This window comes from Drosophila mauritiana, chromosome 2R (assembly GCF_004382145.1).
Source record: "Drosophila mauritiana strain mau12 chromosome 2R, ASM438214v1, whole genome shotgun sequence".
Taxonomy (NCBI): Eukaryota; Metazoa; Arthropoda; class Insecta; order Diptera; family Drosophilidae; genus Drosophila; species Drosophila mauritiana.
Genome location: NC_046668.1, coordinates 17,618,073 through 17,645,420, shown reverse-complemented (window position 1 = coordinate 17,645,420; position 27,348 = coordinate 17,618,073). Strand labels below are relative to the sequence as shown.

Here is a 27,348-nt window from a genome sequence, read left to right as displayed (position 1 = left end):
AAGAGTTTTTTAAATTTCGAAAAGTTTCTGGGGGAGTGTGTTTAGCCGTATTACTAGTTTTATGTAACTGCTCCTGCTTTTGAGAATCATCGTATTGTATGGAACCTATCCAAAAATAGTTTAGCATCTTTAAATCATTTTGTGTTGAAATCTCTTGATGCTGATGATGATGATGATGAGGTTATACAGAGGTGATACAAAATGTATTTGAACTTAACTTAAATCATTGACTTCTCGATCTGGATGATGGAACAGAAGCATTTCTATCCGGATTCGATTGATTATCCATCTGTGACTCGGAAGATTAAAGAAATGGATTCGGAGTAATAATATCTATCCTGCTGTATATTGAAAATAGTTATTCCTTTACCACTATATAAATACTTACTGCCCCCAACTCCAAATTAAAACACAAATCACGCTCTTAAATTGCACTTTAATGTCGATAAATATGCGGCTTTTGAAAAGCTTACAAAAGTTCCCTTGTCGGTTGACCTTTTCTAATTCCCTTGTAGAAAATCCTAACTCATTTCTGTTCAGTTAAGCAAATATTTACAAAATGTACACGGTTTTCTTTACAATTATTAATATCTAGTTTCAGTTGATGCGACGTTGCTTAAAGTCTTTTCTTATCTAGTACCGAAAATAAATTAATTGCTGCCAGCAGCATTTTTGCTAAATAGAATAGTTCCTCAAATCTTTTTACAATTCCTTAGGATAAGTTACCGAAGACTAAAGCGAAATTCAGTTGCAGAATTCAGATATGTATCTATGCATCTGGAGCTGTCTATGTTCTCATGGTGAGCGTTTGGCCGACTGTCATGATAGAATCCAGGAGTGTATAATACCTGCACATTGAAGATGATCAATTAATGCAGTTGGGCAATTATTTATATATCTACTTACGATTCTCGCCCGGCGATAGAGTTATATGTATGTCCTCGCGGCTCAGAACAGGGGCTAAAAGTAAACATTTGGCCAAAGCCCAGACACATGTATTTTTGCGTTTTACCAATAAAACGTGTAGAGCAACAACTGGCGAAGCTTGTGTAAATATTTAAATAACGTTCTTTATTTACTTTTGAGGGGGGCTAAAAATAATAAACTCTGTTTCTCGTTCGCTTAACGCTAGTTTAACGGTTAGAGGATATTGTTAAATTAAACGGCCTGAGGCTGAGGCGATTGCAATTAATTTACATACATAAATCGAATATGTTAAAATAATTTAAAAAGGCCGCGCTTAAGCAATTCGTTTCCGTTCGCTGTTGTTTTCGATTCGCATGTTTCACATGTCTTTCAGGTGGAGCCATGCAGTGGATAATGAACCTGCCGCCTACTAGTTTAAATGCTATCACAGTTTCAAAGTCGAGCATGCAGGAACAACAGTCAGGAGCTAGCTCATGCACGATAAGAGAACTTTGTTATCGTTTGCTGCAGCTGTTGGGTTATGTATGCAGAGCGTACGGCTGCTGGGGCGGCTGCTGTTGCTGCTCAAGGCTGCCGGGGGGCGTGGCAGCAGCAGCAGCGGCCCCGCCTCCGCTGGGAACAATGCGTATCATACCCGGCTGGATCCTAACGTTCTCACAGGCCTCACAAATATTTAGCTGTGGATGGTTGCGGAATGTACACATGTTGCAGGCCCACGAGTCCAGCGTCTCCTCCTCCTCATCCACATCGGAGTCGGACAGGAATTCTTCCTCCTGCTGTGGCTGCGGCTGCTGTTGCTGCTGCATCTGCTGTTGTAGCTGCTGCTGCTGCATCTGCTGTTGTAACTGCTGCTGTCGCTGCTGCTGCAGATATTGCTGGAACTGATAGTACTGGGCGTACGTCGGTGGCGGTTCCTGCTGCAGCTGTAACAGTTGCTGTTGACTCTGCATTTGGGGCGTTAGGCAGGCCGAGGTGGGAGCACTGCTGTGGTGCTGCCCGAAGTCCTGCACCGGCTGGGAGATGGGCGCTGCCGGCACCGAGTGCAGACGTAGTGAACTGGGCGGCGCCTGGACGCGAGCACCTTGACGCTGACGCGGGAATGGCTGTGGCTGATGCTGCGGCTGCTGCTGTGGAGCATTGCTGGCGGGTAACTGGTGCTGGCGGTTCGTGGGATTGGGCGCCGGACTAGGGCCATTCGCCTGTGGTTCTGTGGATATAAGTGGGCCAGATTCAGCATTGATAAGCCGAAATGCTTTGCAATCATCCTTACCATTTAAGCAGTCAAGCAGCCGATTACAGTCCTCAGTCAGTTGCTTGATATCTCTATCCAGTCTTTCAGATTCCCCCACCGGCACCGGCTCAGTCAGGATGTTGATCTCCTGCTCCAGGACGAGCAGCCGCTTCTTGTTGTCCCTCAGTGCATTGGCCAGCTTGTCGCGCCGCTGCTTCTGTCGCTCAATGGTGGCGGCATGAGCTGAAGTGGATAGAGAGAAGAAAAGCTGATCAATCGATTTGCTGGCTGTGGAATGTGTGGCTCCGTTGGCCTGGCAACAAATGATTGCCTTGCGGCATTTCGCATTTCCAAATATTCCCCGCGGCTAGATTTATTTTTCTGTCTAACGCCTCTCATTTTATTACTCTGTTTTGTTGCTAAAAATAATTACCCCACCAACCGCCTGGCTGCCGCAGAGCGAGAGGGGTTCATAAACAGAATTTATATTTAAATAGATAAATTTAGTTAAAATGCGCAAGCAAGCACAACCAAAAATCAATCTAATAATAATTTATTCCTACGAAAAAATAGGTAAAAATAAATGAATACAAAAAAAACACAGACAAAGTCTTTCGATGCATTTTGTGTTTGGCTTTGGGCGACTGTTCATTTGAATATTTTTAGACGCTTGATAGATTTCCAACGGAAATAGCCAACAGGGCAGTGGGCCAAGGGATCTCCGATCCAAGACTACGTGCAGAACATGTCACATCATTATGTGTGATTCGCTGGCATCTTAATTGATAAATTATTTCGTTAATGGCTCTGTCTTTTCTAAATTCCAATATGTGTCCTATACACCGATGGAAAATTCTCCAACGATATGAACGACATTTAAAGTGGTTCCTCGTGATAGCGTCGCGTGATTAAATGTCAAAGTGTAAGTGCCTTTTGGGCCCACGCTGCGTATGCTTAATACCTTAGCTGATCAAACGGAGAGATTTTCCTGTTCGCTTTCTTCTCTTTTCCTTTGTTTCTCTCTGGTTTTACCAACCACCCACACGAATCGCCCTGAACTTGAACGACTCGCGGCGAAAACAAATTGAAAACGTCGCAGAAAGAGCGGCAAAGCAAAAGACGTATAAATAATGTGAAAAGTGAGATGGGGGGGTACGAAATCGGGAAAAACATGGCCAAAGCCAGAAGCCAGACAAAAAACAAAAGACAAACCAACATATTATAAACGCGTGGGCGTTCGAAATGGATAATGTTTTATACGTACATGTGATATGCAACAAAGTGGAAAACCGAAATATAATTAATTAATAATATAATCGTGTACAAGTCTTGTTTTTCCATCGATTTCTTATAAAAAGCTGAACTATGACGATCCTCAATCATATGTATATAGAAATCTCACTTACTATCGCCTACTGATAACTGCCCCATCTCGTAGTTAATGACGTCAAGATGTATCTCCATCTATAACATGTTCGGTTTTACTTTATAATTAAACCTATTTCACAATCATTGATCGCTGTTTTTGATCCCATATCTTGAACACACCCCGCATCGATCATGACACCGGGTAACCCCTGCGTTGTGGCACTTTGAACCCATCCTCACCAATCCCTTAAAGCAAATTGAACCCTGCCAAAAATGTTCGAAGTTCGCGAAACATAAGACGGCCCAGTTCCCGCTAATTCTATTTCAGGGCGTAATTCAATTTCGTTATCAAGTGTAAACAATATTGGGCGAACCTGTCCGCTGATAACAAAACATTGGAGCCCAACTACGACGTCGTCTGGTCGATAAGCATTGGAATCCAACGGGCATTGGATCTCAATAAAAACAAGAATGTAGGTCCGAATTTTGTTAGCGAAGCCATAGACACTCTTGTTAATTGATTATACGAATCACTATCGTTTAAAATTTACCACACCTTTGGAATATCTAAGGTAATGACGATTGGTGGCAAGTATCCATCAATTGACTATATTACAAAGTGCTTTTCCAACTTCTGCTAAAAGTACATTACCCCCTTCTAAGAGTATAACAGTGGAAAATGTCAATAAAAAGCAACTTAACCAGGCACGTGTGCCCCTAAAAGCACATAGATTCCAGCTATATGTATGCACCCCAATTTTGATAATGGGTAACCCACCTTCGCGATCGCATTCCTCCATGACTCCTTCGTAAAGGGGCATGGTGGGACTACTGTCCGTGCTGTTGCTGATCCCAATGTTGTTATTGTCGCTGACGGCATGGTTGTTACTATAGTTGGATGCCACAATGTGATTCTGCTCCTGCGTGGGATATGGAAAAACGTCCGACGTCATATCAGCGTCCCCCCGACCATCTGCCACCACTGCTGCTGGCGGAGGAGGCTGCTGGTTTGCCGGAACACTTGCCACCGGCTCACAGGGCGTTGAGTACAAGGTTCTTGGGCGAACGCTGCCCGCACTGAAGACACTGCCCTCGTCCGTTACAGTCAGCTGGAAATTCTTCTGCGTCCCACGGCGTGCGTCAAAACTAACGCTGGAGTAGGTGATCCCACTGCCCTGCCCACTGGGCGCCGGACCGGCGGTGATGTCAATGGCCGATTGAGCCGAGCCCGTCGGCTGGCGCAGGGTGAGATTGAGCGAGGTGAAGCTCTTGCGTCCACCGGGGGCACTTGGTGACGCTGCCGAGCTGGGCGAGGGTAGCGGAGGCGTACCCGTAGTCGTCGGCGGGAAGTCAATGCTGCGAAAGTCGCGCGCGTACGGCGGCTCTGGCTGTAGCGTAATGACTGAACGATGTCGCACCGGCGAGGGTTGTTGTTGCGTTGATGCGATTGCTGCTGACGCCGCAGCAGCAGTAGCCGCCGCCGATGTTGGTGACGATAAGGGGACCGCGTTGAGCGAAAGCTCCGACTCGCTGGAGCTCATGGGACTGGTGAGACATGAGGAATCGTTGGAGAAGCTGCCGGGCTTCGGTTTCGGTGGCGGCGGGAGTGGCGGTGCCCGGCGCAGCGGCTTGCTCAAGGAAGTGGGCGTCAGCTGGGCTGCCTGGTGATCCCTCTGCTGACGCTGCTGGCGCTGCATAATCTTTTGCTGCAGCTGAGTGCTAAACTGACGTTGCAGATTAAGCGTCGTGGGTCGTGGCCTGGGCTGCGTATCAGGATGTGGGCTACCAACACCTGGCGGCGTAGCCACTCCATTGCTCAGCACAGCTTCCGGCTGCGGTGGAGCTATCCGTGACGGCTTGAGCGGCGTGGGAGGCTTGGCCTGCCTATTCTGGTGGTGTTGCTGCTGCTGTTGCTGCAGCACCTTTGCCGGATAACTTTGAACTGGGATGGGATGGAGCGCGAGCTCCTTCCTCAACATCTGGATACAGTTTTCGCGCTGATGGCAATTCTCATTGACGCATTGCGTCACAATGGCATCGGGTATCGTGGGGAACTCCTGTTTCATCTCATGAAACAGGTGCATAATACTAATGTTGGTGCAATGACAGCTAGGCTTGGCCTTGCCACTGGTGGCTTCCTGTTGCTGCTGTGGATGCGTTGCGTGATCCAGCAGCTCCAGCTGCTCATAGCTCCCGCTGCGACTGGCGGGACTGTTGGGATTCGGGTTTGGACTGGGGTTGTGACTCTGGTGCTGGTTCTGGTTCTGGTTCTTCCGCTGAAAGTGCTGATTGATCGCCTCAGTTAGGGGGTTGCCCTTGCCGACTGTTTTGCCATTCAATTGGTGGGTGTTTGATCCGGGCGGCATTGGTGGTGTAGCCGCCATTTTAGGCCATCATTTGTCACAGCTGGAGACCTGGAAAATGCAAGAGAACACATCAGTCAGGTGCTTGGCTATAATTCAATTACCAAGAGGAAAGGAAATCGATTTCTCGGTTCACCCATTCGGTATTATACCATTGCCAGATTTAGAACGTTTACTAAGCGTGTTTGCGAGCACTTTTTTCTATTTCTTTTTTTATTATCCATTTTTCAAAATAATAAAAAAGCAGCGGATAAGCAGGGACGGAGAGAGATCTCGCCCAAAATGACATGGGATATTTAAAAATATTTATGACACAACGTAGCCGTGCCATACTGTCTATATCTCGCTTTGATTGACCAAAAGAATGGGCCATTGTCAAGGATAGCACAAATAAGTGGTCATATATCTGGTAAATACTATCTATTGCCTGAATAGATAAGTTAGTTAGGCGCCTCACTGATATGGCAAACTATACACATACAATCGTTTATTCGGATAAAGTTATAATAATATATATATATATATAATATATAAATATTTGGTATTGGGAATTGGATTAAATACACTATTTCCTTATTATATATATCAACTATTTGTTTTGTATGGAATAGTTAAAACACTTTCAATATAGCAAAAACTTAAAGTTGAGCCATATTAAATTGAATTTTTTAATTTTCATTTTAACTTACATTTTATATAAATAAATTGTATTGTATTATTAATTGCCAGTGATTCAACTCACTTATCACACTATGAAATCTTTTAAAAACTTGTAATTTCATAAAATTTTCGTTATCATTTATGAAAGTATTTTATTTATGTTGCCAAAAAAATGTATCACACAATTCCACTTAAAAAATTTCTTCGTCGTGATTAACACGGCTTGTTCTAAAAATTAGTTTTTGTTATCATTCTATTTTTATTTAGATGTTTATTATTTAGTTGCTTCGGAGAAATATCAATTGTTTTGCTTAGTTTTGTTTTTTCTCCAACGCAACTTTTAATCACTTTAAACTTGAAACCTCACGAAGTTCGCGTAAGAAAACTTTGCGATTTTCGTGTGCTTCGAACGCGTTTGAACGCATTAAATGCCAGCGAAGAACTGAAATACAAATATCGCACATTTTGAGAACTAAAGGCCTACAAATCGAAAAGATCATGAGCACCGAAGAGGCACACATTCGGCTTGTGTGTGTGGAAAATGTTTGGGAGAGCGTAAACAAAAGGTATAATATGTGTATTTATTCCCGAGAAAATAGTCGAAATTCGAACTAAAAACATAGAAAAACAAAACATTGCGTTGCGAAGTTTGTGAAGTTCACAGTGTGAACACTTGAAAATTGTGCATATTAAGCATACGCATCGTGGAACAAGTAGGTAACATCCTGGGAAATTCTAAATACATGTGAAAAAAATAATAGATCCCGTAACGAATCAATTAAATCATTCAATATTTTTGCCACACCAATACCACTTTGTAACAACAGAAATTTGGATCTTTCTCTTAGCCGCTCTCTTTTATAAAAATAAATTTTTGTGTGGGTGTTTTTCACACCAATACTACGAAGCTAAGAAAATTGAATGAAATATTCGAAAACAGCAGCAACAACAAAAAACAAAAAAAAAAAAAAAAAAAAAAAGGCACAAAATTAATGATATGCTTGCTAAGGTGAAAGAGTTGAAGACGCAAGAAATTAATATTAAAAAGCGAAAACCCATCAAATGGGATAAGCATTTAATTGCTGTCCATCAACGACCAAATGAAAAGCGCCTAAATTAGTTAGTGGCTTAGCCAAGTATTAGAACCGCCCTCGCAGTCCCACTTTTATACTGACAAAATAAATGAAAACAAATAATAAACCGAAGCAAAACCATGTCAGCGAGACAAAATCTATACAAGAAATGTATAATTCATTAAAATATAAGCCACTAAATTAGCGGCGATGGCGCCTTAAAATTGGCCAGCAAAACATAAATAATAAATTATAATTGTATATATATTTCTCACTTTCCAGTTGCTGTTTATTTTAAAATCAAAGCCAAGCTGTTTTCTCGCGCGATAACAACATTTTCAAGTTGCTAAGGAAATTAAGAAGCCATTAAAGATAAACCCTAGAATATGATGAAAACAATTCTTCTTGTCTTCTGTATTTTTTTTTTTTTAATTTTTTTTTCGCTAGTTCCATAAAATTCCAACATCATTTTGTGGGGTACTTATAGACGGATGAGCGGAACACGTAAATTGCGATCTGATATTTGAAAATATTTAGACAATTTCTCCTTTTTTTTGTGCCACGAATTTTGTGGGAAAAGAGATCAAAAATCGGAGGAGTAGGGGAAGGGGTCGATGGGAAGGCAATGAAAATTCGTTTTCTGTGCTCTTTAGATTGCTACGTTTTGTTTGCCAGCTTCGTCTGCCTTTCGTTTTTCCCCTCCCCCACTTTTCTTTTTTCCCTATAGCGGGTGGCAGACAAACAACAACAACAAGCATGGGGCGATCGACTGCAGACGTAAACGACCTTCACAATTAGCCAGATATATGCAGGGCAGATAGGAGAGATAGAGATACAAAGATACACCCATACAGACGCGTTGCCCAGAATGCACAAGCCAGAAAATCGGAAATCGACGTCAAATATTTCGCAGGCCATAGTATATATAAGAAATTGAGAGTACTCGTGTGGAATGATAATGCTGTGCATACATATCTTCCTTCATATGCACACACAAGAGTACAGTGCGGTTCGCATCTGCAAGGATACTACACAGATATCTGAACAAATAGGTTATTCTCAACAGGATTATCAATAAAATAACAATATTATTTTGTGAATCATAGGGAATGTACTTTCTTATAAATTAATTTTATAGATGAACAAATGTCAAAGGAACAACTTTATCTTTCCTGTTTGCAAACTCAACTAAATGATTGCCTATTTATGATACCTTAGTTCTGAGGAAACACTTACATTTTCGCTACGCACTGTTTGCACAATATATGTACTTATGGCACAGGTAAAAGATCATTTGTATTATTCTATACTTCGGTTTTTTATTTTATTCTGCCTTTTCGAGGACACGCAAAACAACACATAAAACAAGCTAAGAGCAACAAAAGCATGAAAAAAAAATAAATAAAAGTTCGCACTGTGTGCCAAAAACATACAAAATAAAAAAAGTTTACAAAGTCATTAAAATTATGGCAGCTCACGATTGTTTAGGTATTTTGAATTGTGAGGGCGTGAAATTTTCGGTGGGTGTGGGCACTACGGGCAAACTCTTGTAATTAGTTGAGCAAAATTTCCATTCATTAAAATGCCTTTGTAAAAATCATGGTGGCACGTGTTCTTCCGGCGATTTACATGAAATTGTCTTATGGGATTTTCCAATGATTACATTTCGGTACACAAATGCCAGATGAGGAAAAGGCATCAAAATGTTGTTAATAGCATTAATCTTGTCCTAAGTTATGTGCGAAATATTTAAAATATCTACCAAACCAGTTTTATCCTGAAAATCTAGGCAGTTTTAAGACTTTCAACTAATGCCAACGCTAGCTTTTAATGTTTTTTATCCAATCTATTACTTTTGATTGATTTACAGCGCAACGAACGTGTAATCCCTCTGTCCATCAACCCAATAAGTCTGATAATATCTTGGCTGGACTGGGGAATTACCATGCCGCCTTGGCGCCCTCGAAGACTTTGAGGTATCGATGCATATTGACCGGAAATCTCGCTGTCTGGCATGTCAAAAAATAAACATATATAAATAACAAAAAATCGCCAAAAATATGATCGAATACAAAAATAATTGCGAAAGGAACTACGTACTAGATGGCGTCCTCCCGCACCTACAACTTGGTTTTGAAACACAAAACATATGGACAGGCGAAAAGAACGGTAAAGGGAATGCGAAGGGAATAAACGAAGGAAAGAGGCAGCAGTAAATAACATGGAAAACAACTTTCACTTTGTCGCAAAACAACAAAACGAGTCGGAAATTAAATAAAAAGAGATGGAGCAACGAAAAGTATGTGAATTGTGAAAATTATAAATCAAATGCAGAGACATGAAAATGGAATGGAAGCAGCACACAAAATACCAAAAGACGAAAAATGGAACGAAAATAATTTTATTTTGTATTTCGCTGCTCGCTCGCCGATTTTCTTTTGCTTTTCTTGCCTCGCCAATAATTTGAAGAGGCGTTTTGCGGAATTTTCTGCAGACGTCAGGCCTTGACGTCATTGCCGAATTCTAGAATTGAATATGGGCATGGGAATCAAACTCGGAGGGGCAATGGAACCTGGCTATCGCTCTGGAAAATCAACGTGGAACACCTCGCCTGATACCTCTGAAATAATAACTAATACACGGTATTCATTTATCCATGATCATCACAACCCTCCAACCGCCGCAATTTGCCTTTTCAAATTTGTGAAAATAATCGAAGCGGAGTTATTTTTAGTCGATGTCCAAATCCGACCAGGTGTGCTGCGGTTGGCGGGGGGAAGCCCACCTTATCGCGCGACATTTGTGTCTCCTCGCAACAGGGGACATATGTACACACGCACACATATACTATACTATATATTTTCCTCAATTCTTCCCTTCCCGAAGCTAAATATCAACACAATTGCTGGCGATAAGATAGATTTGAATTGATGGGAAAGTTTTCATTGAGATCGCAAGAATACACCGTACAGTAGTCACTCAAGTAGGTAAAACACTTAGATGCAAGATTCTTAAGTTTAGCTGATACAGTATTTGAATAGAAGGACCAACGAAATGAAAATAAGTCTATACATATTAATCTATTATGTCAGAAGAGCGGTTTATCTCTGTCATATCAGCATGACTTTCAAAAAAGCTGTACTCTGTACATGGAGTAAGGCAGTTAATAATGCGTATAATAATACCATACACAATCGAACGTGATTTACATAAACAAAAGGATGTATTCAGCTTTAATCATATAAACAAAAGGATTTTCTAGTCAGCTTTTAAGTATTTGGCACATAAAAATTCATTTTTTAAACGAAATTTTGTGGAACTCCAACAATTTTTTCTTTAAAACATACATAATTGCTCACAATCTTGGGCATTTCCAAATGTATAAAGGAATTACATTTTTAGTTCATGATAAACACACATAAATCACAAGTCGCTTTAAACGACATTTAAATCGGGTTTTAATTTATGACGTCTTTTGGTTTTTGTATTTATTAATATATTGCGAGATAAAGGGTAATTTTGGTGCTATAGCAGATAATATTGAACAGCCTTGTCGCTCAAAAGCAGAGTTAACGCTTAAATACGGAAGAAGAATTCGGATAATCACAAACAGATGCGGGTTTTTTCTCTCTCTGCTTTATATTTGCACTCTCAACTGCTGAAATGCCGGGAAATTCCCGCAATTACAAGAAAAGCGCCACATAAACAAAGTCACAAAACGCAACAATGATCAACACTTGAAAAAATTAATAAAGTTTTTGTTTGTTTTATCAAAAGTTTTTATTTCCGAAAATTGCGAAACTAAGCTGGTAGTATAAATATTATTAAAGTTTCACAATTAGCAATGTAATGCGGCAATGCGGAGCTCTTGTATATAACTTGCGTTTTTTACAGTGCATGACAAGTGCAAAAACTTGTGAACTGGTTTTCTTAATACGAAACTAAACCGAAGCAAAAACAACGTACAGAGAGCGCTTATTGTTATTGATAGTGGGAGAAAATCTAAAAGCACACATAGCAAATCAATATTTGCACTTTGCGATTAGAAGCGCTTGGAGGGGGTTTGAGTGGGCGGTGGGTGGGTGGTGGTCGGGGGATGTACCCGAACGTTTCGTTTACATATTTCGAAAAAAGGCCATTTCGAGGGAGTTTCAGCCGTTATCAATAGGCGGAAATACGTATACGCATGTACGAATGGGTAATACAGTTACGTGCAGTCTTGCACAGACACACGTACACCAATATGCAGTGCGAGTGCGAAAGAGACACGTAATGTCTGTGTAAACGGCACAAGATAAAAACCAGCTACGGCCAGCGTGGGTGCGAGCGAGAGGGAGGGTGAGAGCGCGAGAAAGAGAGAGATCAAAAAACAGGTGACATTGGCAGCTACGCAATAGTAGATAAAAAATATCCATACATACATATATAAAAACAACCGAGATCGATTGGAAAAGTGAAACGTTGGGAAACTTGGTATGGCCCTTCCCCCTTAAAAAACGCATTCACAACTTGTTGCCCGTGTGGAAATGTGTTTATTTATTGCTTTTATTTGGTGCACTAGGTGATCTGCATGTGTGCGAGTTGTTTTTCACAATTTGTTATTTGCACACAGAGCAGATCCACCCACACCTGCGCACTTCCCAAAAGTATGTGGATGTGTGCGTGAGCAGAAGAAGCAAAATCCACAGATTTACAATTTGCCTCCTTTTTCTCCGTTTCCACTTACCGAATAAGTTAAATTATTGACGTTTTCCAATTTTCCTTTGTTGCCCCGCTCTTTTCGCCGTTTGTTCTTTGACATTCAAGTTGTGATTTCGATATTTTGTTGCTTTTTAATCTGAATCTTTTGCACTTTTGCCCCTTCGATTTCTACGTTGGCTTTGTTTTCGTTTTGCTTTTCTCACACACTCACAACTACACACACAGTTCACGCAAAAGCTCCGATTTGTTTTAATTTAGTTATTTATTTTATTTTTCGCATTAAACTTAATTAAAAGTATTTTTCACGTCGCTCTTTTCGCGATCACAAAACAGCAGTGTGACCATAGAAGGTTGGATGAAAAAACTGAAAGGTTTTGGGATAAAATTACCAAATTGAAATACCAAATTTTTAAAATTTGCATTTCCTTGTTTTATATTTAAATCTATAAAAGCAATAATTTAATAATCAAAGTCTATTTAATATTTTTGAATATTGAAATATATATTATAGCCGAATAAGTTTTTGTTTAAAAATATATATGTTATTGTTTTTTTTTTATTTAAACTACAGGCAACTCATAGAATTTTTTCTCAAGCTAGCGTTTAGGCGCCAAGACCGTCTGTTTTCATTTTAATGTATGGTATTTTTTAAATACTACTGTCTTGAGTAGTGTTGCGTGGCGAAGTGGTGTTTCAGTGTTGTGAAGCACCGTAAGTCCGTTTGATTTCCGATTTGGCATTCGAAATTGTTTTCCCTTAATTTTTGTGTCAAATACAAGATTTCTGGAAATGAAGACTATGCCGAAAAAGAAGGAGATGGCCCTGCGCTTGCGGGAGTCGCGCCGGGAGGAGCAGAAACCAGAGACGTACAACCTGCCGCCGGACGACGACGCAGAGTCGGATTTGCCCATTCGGGGCCGTCCTTCGAAGAAGCTGCTCATTCAGCAGCAACAGCAGCGTCAGTACCAGGAAAAGCTGGAGCCGAAAGTGAAGACGGTCACGGTTGGAGCCAGCGAGAAGCCGTCGACATCCTCGAGTGCAGCCGCAGCCGCCGCCGGAGGACGCATGAAGGCCAGGAGAGTTCTCTACAAGAAGAGCGTTGGCTCAGGTGCAGTCGCCCAGAAGGCGCCCGGCGAGACCTACGTGATGCGCCTTTTTGAGCGAAGCTTGGACCTGTCCAAATACCGGGATAAGACTCCTCTGTACCCCATATGCCGCGCATGGATGGCAAATCAACCAAAGAATCCCGCTGTGGGTGCATTTCAAACAGATGATTCATTCACGGCCACCAAACGTGAGGACAACGGCGAAGAAATCCTGTCCCAAATTAAAAGCGGAGAGATAAAGATGATCACCCAGCTGCCGCAGGCAAAGGCCACGGATCTGCCCATAATTCCGCCTCGTCTGGAGTTCAGCCAGGAGGACAAGAAGCGGGAAAAGGCTCTCCAAGGAGCCAGTACCTACGATCTGATGTCCTCCAATATGAACCGCTGGAAGAAGGTGCGCGGACACTGGATAAAGCATATCAAGAAGTATGAAAAGGAGCGCTATGAAGTTATTGACAAGATTATGAGCTTGGTCTGCAAAAACTGAAGTGTATTTAGGTGATTTTAGAAGTTTTTAATTGTACACAAAGAATTTAAAAAAAAAAAAATCATCTTTCCGCTGAATTGAATATATATGCGAATAAAAAGCTTGTAAGCTTATATACTTATATTAAATAAAATTAAATTTGTCAAGTAGACCACTTCAGATCTATCAAGAGAACTACAAAGAATTTTTTCTATTTCCTTGTGCATTTGTATTGGAAAGAAAAGTTGCATGATTGGATTATCCCAAGATTTTTGATAAGAAAGACATCACTTTGTCATTGACTTGAATAAATGTTTATTTGTATTGGTAGAAGATGCGTTCCCATTGCGGTTAAATTAGTTCTAGTTTAGAGCTTTGTGTGAAGTTATCATTATTATTTTGGGTTGGCAAATGCTGCTGGATTGTTCTGGTTCCGATTATGATGTTCTTCGGCTCGTCGCCGGTGCGCCGGTCCGCAACCCCCTGCAATTTGGTTGGGGGTATACACATTGGGCATCCTGTGCGCCTATTCGACCTTGAGCAGCTCGACGTCGAAGGTGAGGGTGGAGTTGGGCGGAATGACGCCGGGGTGGCCACGGCTACCGTAGGCATAGTCCGGCGAGCAGATCAGCTTGGCGCGCTGGCCGACGCTCAACTGGGCAACTCCCTCATCCCAGCCACGGATGACCTCGCCCTTGCCGATGGTGAACTTGAAGGGCTTGTTGCGGTCGCGCGACGAATCGAACTGAGTGGAAATCAAGGCGGATCATTAGCTGGGTATAGCGAGGACCGGGACTCGTACTCACCTTGGTGCCATCGTCCAGGGTGCCGGTGTAGTGGACCGTGACCTTTTGGCCATTCTTGGGATAGGTGCTGCCTGCGGGCGGGGAATAGAAAAATGGATGTGTGTGAGCGGGACGACCATATTGTCGCAGGTATTTTTCCGAATTGTGCATTGCGAAAATGCACTAAATAGGTTAGAAATGCCGGTAGATCACTGCATTTCTTGCGGATTCTAACCCAATCATTGGATACTCACCATCACCAGGAGCAATTGGAACCACTTGTACGCCCATTTCGATTAGTTTTTTTCTGGCAAATTACCGAGCGGAAAATAAGCACGTTGATTTCAGTTCGTCGCGTCGCCGAATGACAGCTAGTGGTGGCCGATAGGCGATATGCGGAAACTATCGCACACAGCAATTCGATTAATTATCCAACTAAATGCTTTCCGAGCTATCGATACGCACTTTTTGTATTTTGGCGCGTCAGCATGAATCGGTTACTTCGAACCGAAAGAATGAAGCAGTGCAATATCTTGCCGAAACACAATGGTAAAGTTGAATTGGTCCCCCAAAAGCGTTCTAAGTATAAAATAAACATAACTATTGTTATATAATATATTTAAATTTCTCGACTCAGTTTTCAACTGTCACAGTTTGATTGCCATCACGCGCAGCTTTGTGTGTGGAGCTGCCGGTGTGAAGATCACTCGTCCTTCATCGTCCTTATAGTCGGCGTAGTCAATGGAATAGATGCACTCCATGCCCAAAGCCTCCTTCTGGCGAGCAGAGTAGAAGCTAGTGCAGAAGGCCATCATAAGGGGGAAGCCATTCGATCGGCCCAGGTCCATCAGGGTGGCGGCCAGGCGGGAGCCCAAGCCCTTGCCCCTCTTCCAGGAGGCCACGCTGGTCACGTGGGAGTAGAGCGCCTTCGGGATGTCGTAGCGCTCAAACAGATTGACTTCGCGCTTGGTCTTCATTAGTAAATGATACATGCGACCCCAAGCGTTATCCTCCACATTCTCGAGCTTCAAGTTCAATGTTCCTTCATTCACATTATCGGGGTAACTGGCACATGCCAGAACTAGGCCCACAATCCGGCCACCATCGTTTTCATCGAGCGCCAAAAGGCTGGTGCCCTCGGCGATTATCGACTGGTTGAAGGCGTCGTTGATCTCCTCGTTTTGCAGGTGAACAGGTTCGCCGCTGGCCTGGCTCAGAGGCTCCGCTGTGTAGTACTCAACCTCCATATAGGCTTTCACCTGTGGGTAATCCTCCGGGCGCATGATGCGAATCGTGACGCCATCTATTGTCGTGGGAGTCATCGCGATCCGGAGCTAATTCGTGCTATATGCTTTTCTTAAGACAGAAAAGCACGCCGATGTGTACATGGCTTTTATACTTCAGCGCTTATCACTGATAATGTGCTTATTTCCCTCATTTGCTAATTGCTTATCACATTCATAGATTGTTTCTGTTTGGCGAAGAGAAAGATGTTGCCAACGGCTATTGGTTTTATTTTTAATGAAGTGGCAGACTGACCAATCCTCTAAGCAAGAAGCATTTTTCGAATATGGCTTTCTAATCCAAAGTCTTTGAGGATACATATCTTGAGTAGAAAGTGGGTACTTCGTATAAGATTTTGTAATTATTGCAGGATCATATGTCGGTAAGTTCATAATCAATACAATATCTGAACAATAAAGTAGACCGTACTACATTTTATTACTTTATTTGCTTGCATGACTTGCGTTTTTAGCTCGACGATCTTTGTCAATTATCAAAGCCAAAGTATCTTGGGCACACAAGGAAAAGCCTTTCTTTAATTAATAAATTTATTTAATTTTTACATTTTTGAGGCCAAAATCCGGATGTGGGTATTTGGCGCTGGTGGATTATATATCGGTCGACCCTGTTCGTCCGTGTAGTCAGCATAGGCCAGTGCATGGATGCACTCACATCCCACTTTCATCGCCGACCGGGAGGAGTAGTGATTGGTGCCGCTGCCGATGAACAGAGGGAGTCCTCGGGGGCGACCCAATTTAAAAAGACAACTGGAAAGTATGAGCAAGACACAACTTTGCCTCATAGAGGAGTGGACGGAGATGACCAGTAGACTCAGGTAGGAGGAGACTCCGAAGCGTTCGAAGATATTAGCTTCGCGCTCCACTTTGGCTATTAATTTCCTGCTGCGACCCAAGGCAGCAGTCTACTTTGTTGTGCACAGATTGTGTTGATTATGAATTTATCAAGTACAAAGAAAGCACTTTCTACTGGTGTGTAGACCAGTTGATGATTGCAGACGGCATAAGTCACTTGTGGGCTCACAATTTTACATCTTTTTTAAAGTTTTCAAATTTATGTTGCTCGTTTCGAAAGTGCGTTGTATTATATTTCTGTAATGTAATGTTTTGTGGTATATTTTGCATTCTTGTTTAATTTGTGTAGATATTATATTATTATTATATTATATATATATTAGAAATCATATTATATTTTATATTATATATTATTATATTTGCTAAGTTATATTTATTAAATTAAGCAATTAGAAAATATGGTATTCAAAATTGAATTCTCTTACTTTAAAACCAACTGAAATTACCGGTTCGCGCTGCCAGACTTTTGAAGTGTCCGGTGGTATATTTTCTCAACGACCACAACGGTCACACTGCATTCTGCTCTTCAAAAAATATTTACTTGATAAAAACACTTGGAATTCGGCGGATTTGAGGATAGTTTTTCGACTCACGCAGCTAATGCGGCACAGGAATGACATAAGGAGCAAGTGCAACATATTGAGTTTAGCCGGAACCGGCGGGAAGCCAACCTGTGTGCCATTTGTTATCCAGTAGTGCCCCTATTACAGCAGAATGCAGGATGCCACGGCTCCGGATCCGGAACCCAGCAGCACCGACGGCAATTGCTCCGTTGAACATGACAATCGGCGGGATCAGGAACAGAATCATGTAGGGGCCGAGCGGGAGGCAGAAGCCAACGATGCCAACTGCACCGTTTGTGGTGCCGCCAAGGCGTCGGCGCTGTTGGATCTGCGCTCCAACCATGTAATGCAACGTCGCCTGAGTCGCGACTGGAAGATCCATGTGGGTACTCAAGACATCATCCAATAACGACACCCAGGCAAACTCTTTGATTTCGATTTCCTTCATTCTCAGGCAGATGTAATCCGATCCACATTGAAGGCCATTTGCGTGGAGTGCGTGTGCAAGCTAAACATGCATTCGGAGGTCACTCGATCCCTGATGCAGCGCATGCAACGGCTGCAGCGTTCTGGAGGTGAAACCACCAAGGTGACAACCACCACGACTTCACCCAGCCAGCACAGTCCTCCCATTGCTGATGCAGAGGTGTCCACCACCTTGATTGAGAGTCAGGAGGAGGTGGCCCACAGCGGGGAGAGTGTTCGCTCGCGTTCTTCCTGCTCCGTGCTGGAAGTATACCTCGCCCAACAACCATATTCTCCATCGGCCAAGGAAACGGAAGAGAAGCATGCGGAGGGCTGGAAATGGCGAACACGACTGGAGTGTCATGAATGTGGTCGGGCCTATTTTCGACGGGATTACTACGCCCAGCACTTGAGGCGCTGCTCCAAAACGCGCAGGAAGCAGCCCCGTCCATCGCGCGCCAAATGCCGGGTACTAAATGAGGCCAGCTATGATGAAGAGGCGCCATCCAGAGTCACCCGATCATCGCGCATATACTACTGCCGGCATTGCGACGCAGAGTTCGAGAGCTTAATCAGTAAGCGACAGCATGAGCGGGTTAAGCATCTGCAGCGATATCCGTGTGATTTGTGCGAAGCCCAATTGGACACGAAGTACGAGTGGGAAATGCATCACACCATCTGCCAGGCCAAGCAGGAGGTTAGTATGCATGCATCCCTTAAAAATGATATACTTACATGTTTCGCTTTTCTGTACAGGCCTTAGCAATTCTGGAGCAGCAGGAATCAGGCCAAACCGTTATGACTTCCCGAGTACCAAGGGCCTGCTCGACACGCTCTCGCTCACGGGCATGCTCAGAAGCCTGGGATAGGTACGACATGGATGAGGAGGAAGAGGACGAAGAAGATGAAGAGATCGAAAGCGGTGGGGAGGAACTAGAGGGCGAGGAGGACGCCATGTACGCGCGACGTATGAACTTTACTGGCGACTGGATTGTTAACCACAGCCGCAGCAATAGCAACAGCGCTGGTAATCTCTCCCTTTTGTACGGAGACTACGGAATGGTGGAAACGCACATGACCACCGACAAGGAGTATGGTAAATATCCTTTGAAATATGTTATCGTTCTGTATCAATAAGTCTTGCTATCCGTTGACAGATCTTTACTTACTGGATTTGCTCAAGACGCAGGTGCGACTGAAATCTTTCACTTGTTTCACGCCTGACTGTGGCTACCAGACGGACACCCTAGTGGCTCTTATGAAGCACGACTACATGGAGCACTGGAAGATGAGTTGGTTCTACTGTCACAAGTGCGGCGATGTGTTCACCAGCAAGTAAGTGGCAGCGAAATTTTTTCAGAAAGTAGTTTATTGGTTTATTTGTGTTCTTTGCAGGGTCTTCCTAGACTACCATATGCATCTGCAGAACCGCGGCCTCTACATCTGCCATAAGTGCCGCGAAGAGTTTGAGTTGCAGCACCAGTTGGATCGCCACTTCCAGCTGCACAGAAAAGGGATCAATTACCACTGCAACTTCTGTCGATTTGAGTTCCTTAGCGAGGCTAAGCTGCTGGCCCATTGCAAAAAGCTGGGGCACAGTCCCAACGACGAGCCCCTCATCAGCATTGATCGTTCGCTCTCGATTGTCAACTGCCATGTGCCACGGTCATCGGACTATCCTCGAATAGTCAAGACGTACGAAGAGCGTGAGTTCTATATTCCGCGAACACCGATGCCTTCCACGCAGCCCATGCACTTGCCTCAACATAAACCCTTTCGTTTCGCCATCGGAATTTGCGATTTCGAGGAGCGAAATCCGAACTGCGTGGGATGTCACTGATTACGAACTTGTTGTGAGCTCCATTCTTCGTCTGCAACATATTCGAATAGGTCATGCTACTCGTTACTAGCAGAGTGTAAAGTGCTTATATGCACACTCTTTGGTCGAGCAACGAGAAGCTCGACTATTGCGTTCTCTTTGGATAATCAACTCTAGTAAATTTTAGATATTGGTATTTTTTATAATAAATATTGTGCCGTTGTCAGATAAAAGCGCATTAGTTATTTGATTCTTCAGTCAGTTTATTTCGCGTTCCTTCGCTGATCTTTACATGATGAAAGTCGGGTGTCTAGGGATAATTTAAATTGCAGTACAATTCGGAATACTTAAAACTAGATCTATAATTCGCATGTGTATGTGTGGACTATGATGCTATGTACAGAGTTACTCGTATAACAATTTAACATTATCGACCGTACGACTATATAGTTGCATAAGTGTAGGTGTTTATAATTAAAGAGCCTATTGCATTGCCCCCAGCGCATGTTTTCATGTGTGTTGTTTTTTGTTTTGTTTTGTTTGCCTTATAAATAGTTTAGTTGTAGTGCTTACGTTTAGTTGATGGCCTTAGAACTAATCAATTTGCGGGAAACTTACAGATTTTCAACTAAGGATCTCGATTCGTATTTAAGTTTAGTTTGTAATTTTATTTTATTTTATTTTATTTTAATGCGTGTGCTCTTGCTCGTGGTACGTTTGAGTCGGTGTCAGTCTTATAAATTCAACCCAGGACGATTTAAATATCTCGCTAACAGGATAACATGAGGCTAACAAAGATACGCTATTTGAGGTAGTTCTGTTCAAGTGGGATCTTCTGTTCTCTCTTCGATTCGAAAATCATAAAAGTAAGGCCACGTACATGCATGGTCGTTATAAATAATCTAGTGCTAATAATTTTTAAAACAAATCACTGGCATTTAACAAAGTTGTACAAGGTGTAGCTAACCCGCTAAACCATTCTGATGGGAGCCTCTTCTGCTCTGTCCTTAGATAGCTCCTCCACCGCCTCCCGATACCGCCTTCAGTCTTATGTAAGTGGGTTTACATATGCACACATATCTTAGTTTGTCAGTTGGCCGGCATCCGGGATGGTGCAGGAGTACTGTTTTAAGGCCTACAACTAGCTGGTTTCCAAAGATGGCCTACGAGTGCCTAGCCTAAGGGTATCTATATGTATTCTATGCTGTCCTATCCTACTATCTATATCCTAACGTTTTTGTTTTTTAGGCACAAAGTGATGCTGACAACAATTTAGTTTAGTGTGTGGGTTTGATTTTCGATGGGTGCCAGGTGCTGGTGCGGATGATTCCCACAACGACTGGGATGAGGTTTCTTCGTTTAAAGCTTCACCAACGCTGGTCGGCGCCTGAGTCGCCGATGGTAAGTAAGGAAAGTAACACAAGGATGGATCTAATTGGGGTTGAATAATAGGAGTTGCTATCTAAGCCTGGCCTACTCCAAGGAGTCTAGGCTGTCCGTGGCATACTGCCAGGCCATGGTGAGCGTCAATCAGTCGGCCCGGGCCTGAGCGTCCTCGCCTTCCATCAGCTCCCTCTTCAGGCCCATGGGAACGAACTGCGGCGATGATGGGTAATCCTCGTGATCCTTGCCATTGGCGGACGCACTGCTGGCGTGCATGATCACGCCGGCACCAGCCTCGGTTGGCTGGGGCGAGTAGGGAGATGGCGGCCGCTCCTTTCTAGCCAGCGAGAGATCCTCCACGTGCTCTTGCTCATGATCCTCCTCATCGTCCGCATCTTCACGTTCGTCCTGGTCGCGTTCCCTCTTGATTATATTCTGCTCGTGCTTCTCCATCTCCAAGTCCATGGCCTCCTGCTCGTGCGGGTAGTGACGACCTTGCGGACTGGGCGACCGCATGCCGTGGCCATTGGAGCGCTGGTCCATCTCCGCCGGACTGCTGGACAGGCGATTGGCAGCGGCATGGGCCGCTGCGGCCAGGGCCATGGCATGGAGAGCCTCTCGGCCGGCCATGTCACCACCACGGTTCTCCAGAGCCTGCTGAAGGAAAGCGTGATCCAGAAGGGCCGCAGCTGAGGGTGGAATGGTGGGCGGCATGCCGTGATGGGCGGGCACATGGTCCACCTTTTGATCACGCTTCACCTCCGAGTGATGGCCATGTCCGTGACCGTAGTTGTGGGCAGCAGCGGCTGCCGCAGCGGAATAGGAAAAACCTTGTGAGGACTCAGCTCCCGGAGGGCTGCGCTTGGGTGTGCGGTGGGTGCCACGTCCTGTGGTGATGTTCAGCTTACGGACTTTGTCGTAGAGAGTGCGACTGGGCAGGCCGTACTTCCTGCTCGCCTGCAGGGCACTCATTCCCTCCCTCACCGCTTGGATGGCGCACATCATGTCCGCTCTGGTATATTGCTTGTACCGCTTCCATTCCGGCTTCTTGCCGCCGGACTGACCGGTCTCCTCTTCGAAGGATCGATCTGTGTAAGGCGAAAGTGGTTCCTTGTCGCCGCCGTAGTCGGAGCCATTGAAGCTGTGGTTGCGCTCGCCTCCACTTACTCCCAATCCGGCAGGAAGCTGGGTGTTCTGGTGTGGATGAGTGGGCGTCTTCTCTCCATTGGCATTCATTGGTCCGGGTTGCGAGGAGTCAGCGGGATTAGCTTGAGCCAGAACGTTTCTCAAGATGGGCGTGTCTCGATTACCACTCAGAAGCATGCTTGAAATGGCCGACAGCTTCTTGCGCTTGAGAGGATTCATATCGGCGGCTGATTCGTAGACAGAGTTCAACATGGCGGCGGCGGCGGAGGGTGTCAGTGGCCACTGACCACCGGCTTCTCCCGCTCCCGAGGCAGCCGAGTGGGGCGTGGCCTGGGTGGGGGTTAGTGGAGCCTCACCGGCCGGAATTTGACTGGCCGACATCTGCTGCTGCTGAGGATAGTGGCTATAGCCCGGCTGATAGCCAAACTGCGGCGGCGGTGGTGGCGAGCAGCTGCTCGAGATGGCGGCACTGGGCGAGATGTGCGTGGATGTGGAGATCACGGATGAGGAGTGGTTGGATGCTGATCCATTCTGGGGCTTGGCTCCGCCAGCTCCCGAACTGGAGGTGGGCGTGACGCTGGCATGATTGAACTTCATCAAGTTGTCGTACAGACCCTTGACCTGCAGCTCCTTGGCTGTGCGCAGAATCTCCGGCTCCTGGCTCTTGGTCACCGTCGTCTCGCCCGTGTACATGTACTGCAGCAAAGCGGCAATCTCGAAGCCCTTCACTCCCGGCAGTATAATGCTGCAGTGGTCCTGCGGCACATCCTTCAGGATGTGCTGGAAATACGGTGAATTGGCCGCCAGAACCACGCGATGGGCCTGGAACTGCTCATCGTCCACCACCAGGCTGCAGTCCACATAGCTGCCCACCTCGTGCAGGGCGTGCAGAATCTGTACCAGATTGGTCTGATGGTTGTTCCAGCGGAGGCAGTACGTCTGTCCCACCTCGCCGCTGCTGGCCACCGGCGCCGTTGGGCCGCCCATCTCCTGGTCGCGCTCCGTCTCGCGATCCCTGTCCTGCTTGGCCTCCCGCGGAATGTGGTGGTGGCTCACCCTTGAATGGTGGATGTGGTGCTGGCTCGCTGGCTGGTCGGGCTCCTCGTCCGGAGCGGGATCGCTGCTATTGCTGCTGTTGTTGTACACACCGTTCAGACTGGTGAAGGCGGCGCTCAGCAGCGTCGGCGAGTAGAAGGATAGATGCTTCCTGACCTTGAGCGCCAGTTTAAGGCCTACGGATCACCTGGTTGCCTGGTTAACGGAAACGAAAGAGAACAAGCGGAGAAAATGCTAATTAGTACGAGTTCCAGGGCCTCGGAAAAACGATTAGATTTTGGCAAATGTCAGAGGGTTGGTGTGGCACATTTCAAATTTCGCATGGGTTGCTAAAATCAACAGGAAGCACACACAGAAGCTCATACACACAGACCAAAATGGGCAAATGGAAGTCAGGTGTGCGAAACTGGGGATGGTCGCTCCTCCAGTTCCACCATTTCTCTTTTTTTTGGCGGAAAATCTTGCTTGTAAAATTTATGCCCTTCGCCACCCCCCGAAGTTTTATGCGCCGTAAAAAAAAGTGAAAGTGAAATGGGGAAGTTGGCGGTGGGTGGCAGTGGTGGTGTCGAGGAAAACGTGTAGGAAAATGGGGGAAAAAAATATGCAAACATCCCTCGAAAGATGTGTGCGCGTATTTTTCCGGCTGCTTTTCGCGCGTTTTACTTTTACGCATACATATACATATTCAAATCTATATGTATAATGTCAGGCTTTCTTTTTTTTTACCGCCACCGCTGCCTGGAATCGGGCAATGGAAATGGGAAGGCAAGGAAAATAAGGGAAAATGTGGCTGAAAAACTTGCAATAATTTTCATTCATTTCGTGTACGAAAAAGGAAGGGGAGCGGGGGCGAAAGGCAGGCCATATGCCTATGCCCTTGTCCTTGGCATGACTTCAAATTCGGTACTCGGGTTGTGGTCGAGTTTCAGATTCAAGTGGACGCCATATGCTGGCATCCTGGCGTCATGTGTTGGCCATTCGTCAAGGAGTTCGCATCCCAAATTGCGGCCATGTGGCGTGTGGGAATCTCCAGTTACCAACAGGTAGAGTGGCGCAGGATCCCCCCATAAACGATAATGGCAATCAGACAACAAGAGGAAAATGTCAAAGGGGCGAGGCAGCGTAAAAAATAAACCAGAAGGTATATGGCAAAAAAATGAGAAAAGAAATGCGGACAATCAGACAAAGGCGGCAAACAAACGATCGCATTATTGTCTGCGGAAAATGCGCAAGAGATCATCAATTGTTGTTGTCTAGCCATTGTCTAGCCGACAGGATAATGGGCAACCTGCGGAGATCCCAATCCCGATCCCATTCCCATTCCAGTTCCCACTCCCGTTTTGCGCAACATCGAGCAGGTAAGCGGTTTTGCAGCAAGAAGCAAGCGCATTAGATGCGGTTATAATAATGCCATAAAAGCGACGCCTCAACGCCTCGAAGATCGCGCATTGCGTATACGCCACGATCGCCAAATGATCGAAAGCTCGCGGCGGAGAGCTTTGGCCAACTTTTGCTAACAGCGCTCGCCAACAGCGGCCACCATTTTGTGAGAAAAACGTTTAATTAAAATTATCACAAACGTCATTGAGGCGAATGCACTTGGGAACCGGTTTCGCTGGGCTTAGGGTTTCCAGTTTCTATTTTTTTTATTTTATTTTTTTTTGACACGTATTGGGCTTGAAAATTGCGAAATTACACCAAAAATAATTCGGAAAAGAGCACTGTGCTACTGAGTTATAAAGTTGAACTTTTAATAACGGAAAATAATAAGCAACCATCTTAGGTTTACTGCCTAATCGAAACCGCGTTTTTAATTATATTCTGAGTTTGAGTTAAAATTAGGTGAAATAATTTATTTATAACCTTACCACGAAATAATGAAAATGCCGCAGGTGGGGCACAGTATTGATAGTGCTAAGTGGCCAATTTAGTTGCTGGAACACTTTGAAGGGTATTTCGCATTCAGTTGTCCACTGTTGTTTAAATTTGTAGCTTTCGGAGTTTTTCGATGTTAAAAATGTTTTCACATTCTCAGAACAGAGTTTTTTTTTGTTGGTATTTTTCCTTGTTGTTCGCTCTTCTGCTCCACACACACACACAATTGCACAAAACACGAGATGTTGCCAAAAATATTAGATATTTTCCAAGAAACTGCGACACGTTTAGCGTTTATACTTGAGTTTTCCGCTCGCCTTGTGATTTTGATGTTTTTGAGAAAATTTTGAGAGTTTTGCGTGCACGTTGTTGCAGATTCGAGCGCTCAAACTTGAATAAAACTGCCACGGTTTTCGTGTGCAGCAAGTCATTGAAGACCAAATTTCCCGAGCGCTGCCAGAGCGGGATGGAGCGATGCACAGAGGGTGAGAGCGAGAGAGCGGCGAGAAAACTGTTCGAATGCGAAGGGGAAACAGGAAAACTTTGCTACGAATCCACCCTCGCGCCCTCTCTTTCGCGCAGTTGCAGTTTTGTGCGTGAGCGAGATTGCGATTGCGACTGCTTGTGTGCGTGTGCGTGTGCGAGCGTGCATGTGTGTGCGAGCTGCATATATGGCTGCTGCCATTGGATGCAGTGCGTGCGAGGGAGAGGTGCATAGCTGTGTCCCAGTCTTTTGCCTTTTTGGCGACTGCATTTTTTACGTTTCTTTTTCTTCTTCTTTGGTTAATACTCGAATTTAGGCAGGTTGCGTGAATAACTGGTCTCGGGTCTTTCGTTGTTCGATCTTTACTATTTTATTCGACACCCTTTCTCCTCGTTTCGCTTCTCCGCGGCATTCGTCGCCATTTTGAACTGCCTGTTTTGATACTTTGTCGCCTTGCCTTTTCGTGTATTTTCTATTTTTCTCGCTTTACTCTCTTTCAACGTTTTTTTTCTGCCACAACTTCTTAGATATGCAAATTTGAATTTAAGTGTAAAGATAAAGTAACGACCTTCGGCAATCAATGCACAATTGAATGCAGTTTTGGCCTGCAACGCGATTAATTTGCATATGTCTCGACCGTCGACCCTTCGGACGATAACCCTTCGATTTCTTGATTTTTTATGCAAATTGCAAATTAACGGTCGCTAGGGGATGCGTTTCAAAAGGGTAACATATAAAATACTGCCAATTTGGGATTTCGTTATTATGATGCAAATCATGTGAGGCACCTGTAAAATGTCTTAGGATATCTCGTTTTTTATATTTCTAAAATAGCATTCTTTGGGGTTGAGGTTTCCAAGGAGTCCTTAGGTAATGGACTTTCTAAAGATCAAAGATCTGCAGCCCTTTTTAACATTATAGAACCAGCGATAACAGTAACAATCGAATAAAAAATACTGCATTGTAACATTTTTAGGTGAAGATTCAATATTAAGTATTTTCTAATTTTGCCTAAAAATCAAGTTCACAAACAGAACCTTTCCCTATTTGCAATGGTCATCTGTACCAGCTGTACCCCACACATTTCTGGCCACAGCTCAACTTACATTTTTTAATTGTTGATCATTAGGTTTTTCATCGTCGTTTCCTCTGTGTATCAACCCCCTCCCCGTCCCGCCCGCCTTCACTTCGGCTTGCCAAACCCATTAATCATGTTTGGAAATTAAGGTCAACCGCATTTCACGGGGCCATTTTCCGTCCGCCCGTGTTTTCAAATGCATTCTTTGTTTTTTGTTTTTTTTTTTTTTGGCAGCTCCGCGAGATCGGCCAACACTATCTTCACCCGAGAGTCCGAAAAACTAGTTCGCAAGTGCATTCACCTCCCCCCGCCCCCGCGGATTTGGGCTCCAAGCTGATAGTGCAAGAAATGTGTGTAAGTACGGGCATAAAAAAGCGGAAAAGTTGCCGCAGCTCGGACTCCGTAATCTGGACTCGAGCATTTATGGACAAGAGCCCCGGGGCTTTACTCTTTTAACTACAATGCTTCCATATATGTGAGCCCCGACCCCTTTCCCCACTTGTAATCTTATCATCATTACCCCCAGCGCCTGTCAATGTCCCAGTGAAAGTGTAAAATGTGAATTCCAAGAGGCTGTAATACGACGGACTAACGAAATATCACTTCTTTATAAGAAAAATATTAGTGAAAAATAAAGAAAATA

General features: G+C 44.3%; 7 protein-coding genes across 8 annotated transcripts; 2 read left to right on the top strand and 5 right to left on the bottom strand.

The window, feature by feature from the left end:
• Positions 1–421: 421 nt before the first annotated feature.
• Positions 422–12,665, bottom strand: LOC117135852 (dual specificity protein kinase splA). 2 transcript variants are annotated; one of them, XM_033296371.1, is made up of 6 exons: positions 12,349–12,665; positions 4,305–5,940; positions 2,198–2,401; positions 1,562–2,134; positions 907–960; positions 422–848 (listed from the first exon to the last, which is right to left on the bottom strand). In XM_033296371.1, exons 2-6 carry the CDS (start codon positions 5,908–5,910, stop codon positions 820–822), a joined length of 2,466 nt encoding a protein of 821 aa, XP_033152262.1. In that variant the 5' UTR covers positions 5,911–5,940; positions 12,349–12,665; the 3' UTR covers positions 422–819. The 2 variants fall into 2 exon arrangements, with proteins under 2 accessions (XP_033152262.1, XP_033152260.1); XM_033296369.1 differs by lacking the exons at positions 422–848; positions 907–960 and having other exon boundaries at positions 1,049–2,134.
• Positions 12,666–13,016: 351 nt separating this feature from the next.
• LOC117135853 (protein lin-37 homolog) lies at positions 13,017–14,029 on the top strand. The gene has a single exon (XM_033296372.1). The coding sequence runs from the start codon at positions 13,113–13,115 to the stop codon at positions 13,914–13,916; it is 804 nt and encodes a 267-aa protein (XP_033152263.1). The 5' UTR covers positions 13,017–13,112; the 3' UTR covers positions 13,917–14,029.
• A 294-nt stretch (positions 14,030–14,323) lies between these two features.
• LOC117135855 (12 kDa FK506-binding protein) lies at positions 14,324–15,060 on the bottom strand. The gene is made up of 3 exons (XM_033296374.1): positions 14,935–15,060; positions 14,702–14,772; positions 14,324–14,640 (listed from the first exon to the last, which is right to left on the bottom strand). The coding sequence occupies exons 1-3, from the start codon at positions 14,969–14,971 to the stop codon at positions 14,422–14,424; spliced, it is 327 nt and encodes a 108-aa protein (XP_033152265.1). The 5' UTR covers positions 14,972–15,060; the 3' UTR covers positions 14,324–14,421.
• Positions 15,061–15,248: 188 nt separating this feature from the next.
• Positions 15,249–16,448, bottom strand: LOC117135854 (dopamine N-acetyltransferase). Its single transcript, XM_033296373.1, has one exon. The coding sequence runs from the start codon at positions 16,000–16,002 to the stop codon at positions 15,328–15,330; it is 675 nt and encodes a 224-aa protein (XP_033152264.1). The 5' UTR covers positions 16,003–16,448; the 3' UTR covers positions 15,249–15,327.
• Positions 16,449–16,469: 21 nt separating this feature from the next.
• LOC117138585 lies at positions 16,470–17,474 on the bottom strand. Its single transcript, XM_033300764.1, has 2 exons — positions 17,430–17,474; positions 16,470–16,886 (listed from the first exon to the last, which is right to left on the bottom strand). The coding sequence occupies exons 1-2, from the start codon at positions 17,472–17,474 to the stop codon at positions 16,524–16,526; spliced, it is 408 nt and encodes a 135-aa protein (XP_033156655.1). The 3' UTR covers positions 16,470–16,523.
• Positions 17,329–19,933, top strand: LOC117136688 (zinc finger protein 33A). Its single transcript, XM_033297702.1, has 5 exons — positions 17,329–17,781; positions 17,854–18,561; positions 18,621–18,960; positions 19,022–19,199; positions 19,260–19,933. The coding sequence occupies exons 1-5, from the start codon at positions 17,551–17,553 to the stop codon at positions 19,702–19,704; spliced, it is 1,902 nt and encodes a 633-aa protein (XP_033153593.1). The 5' UTR covers positions 17,329–17,550; the 3' UTR covers positions 19,705–19,933.
• Positions 19,934–20,088: 155 nt separating this feature from the next.
• On the bottom strand, positions 20,089–25,539 carry LOC117136687 (sex determination protein fruitless). The gene is made up of 2 exons (XM_033297700.1): positions 25,137–25,539; positions 20,089–23,463 (listed from the first exon to the last, which is right to left on the bottom strand). The coding sequence occupies exon 2, from the start codon at positions 23,197–23,199 to the stop codon at positions 21,214–21,216; it is 1,986 nt and encodes a 661-aa protein (XP_033153591.1). The 5' UTR covers positions 23,200–23,463; positions 25,137–25,539; the 3' UTR covers positions 20,089–21,213.
• Positions 25,540–27,348: the final 1,809 nt, after the last annotated feature.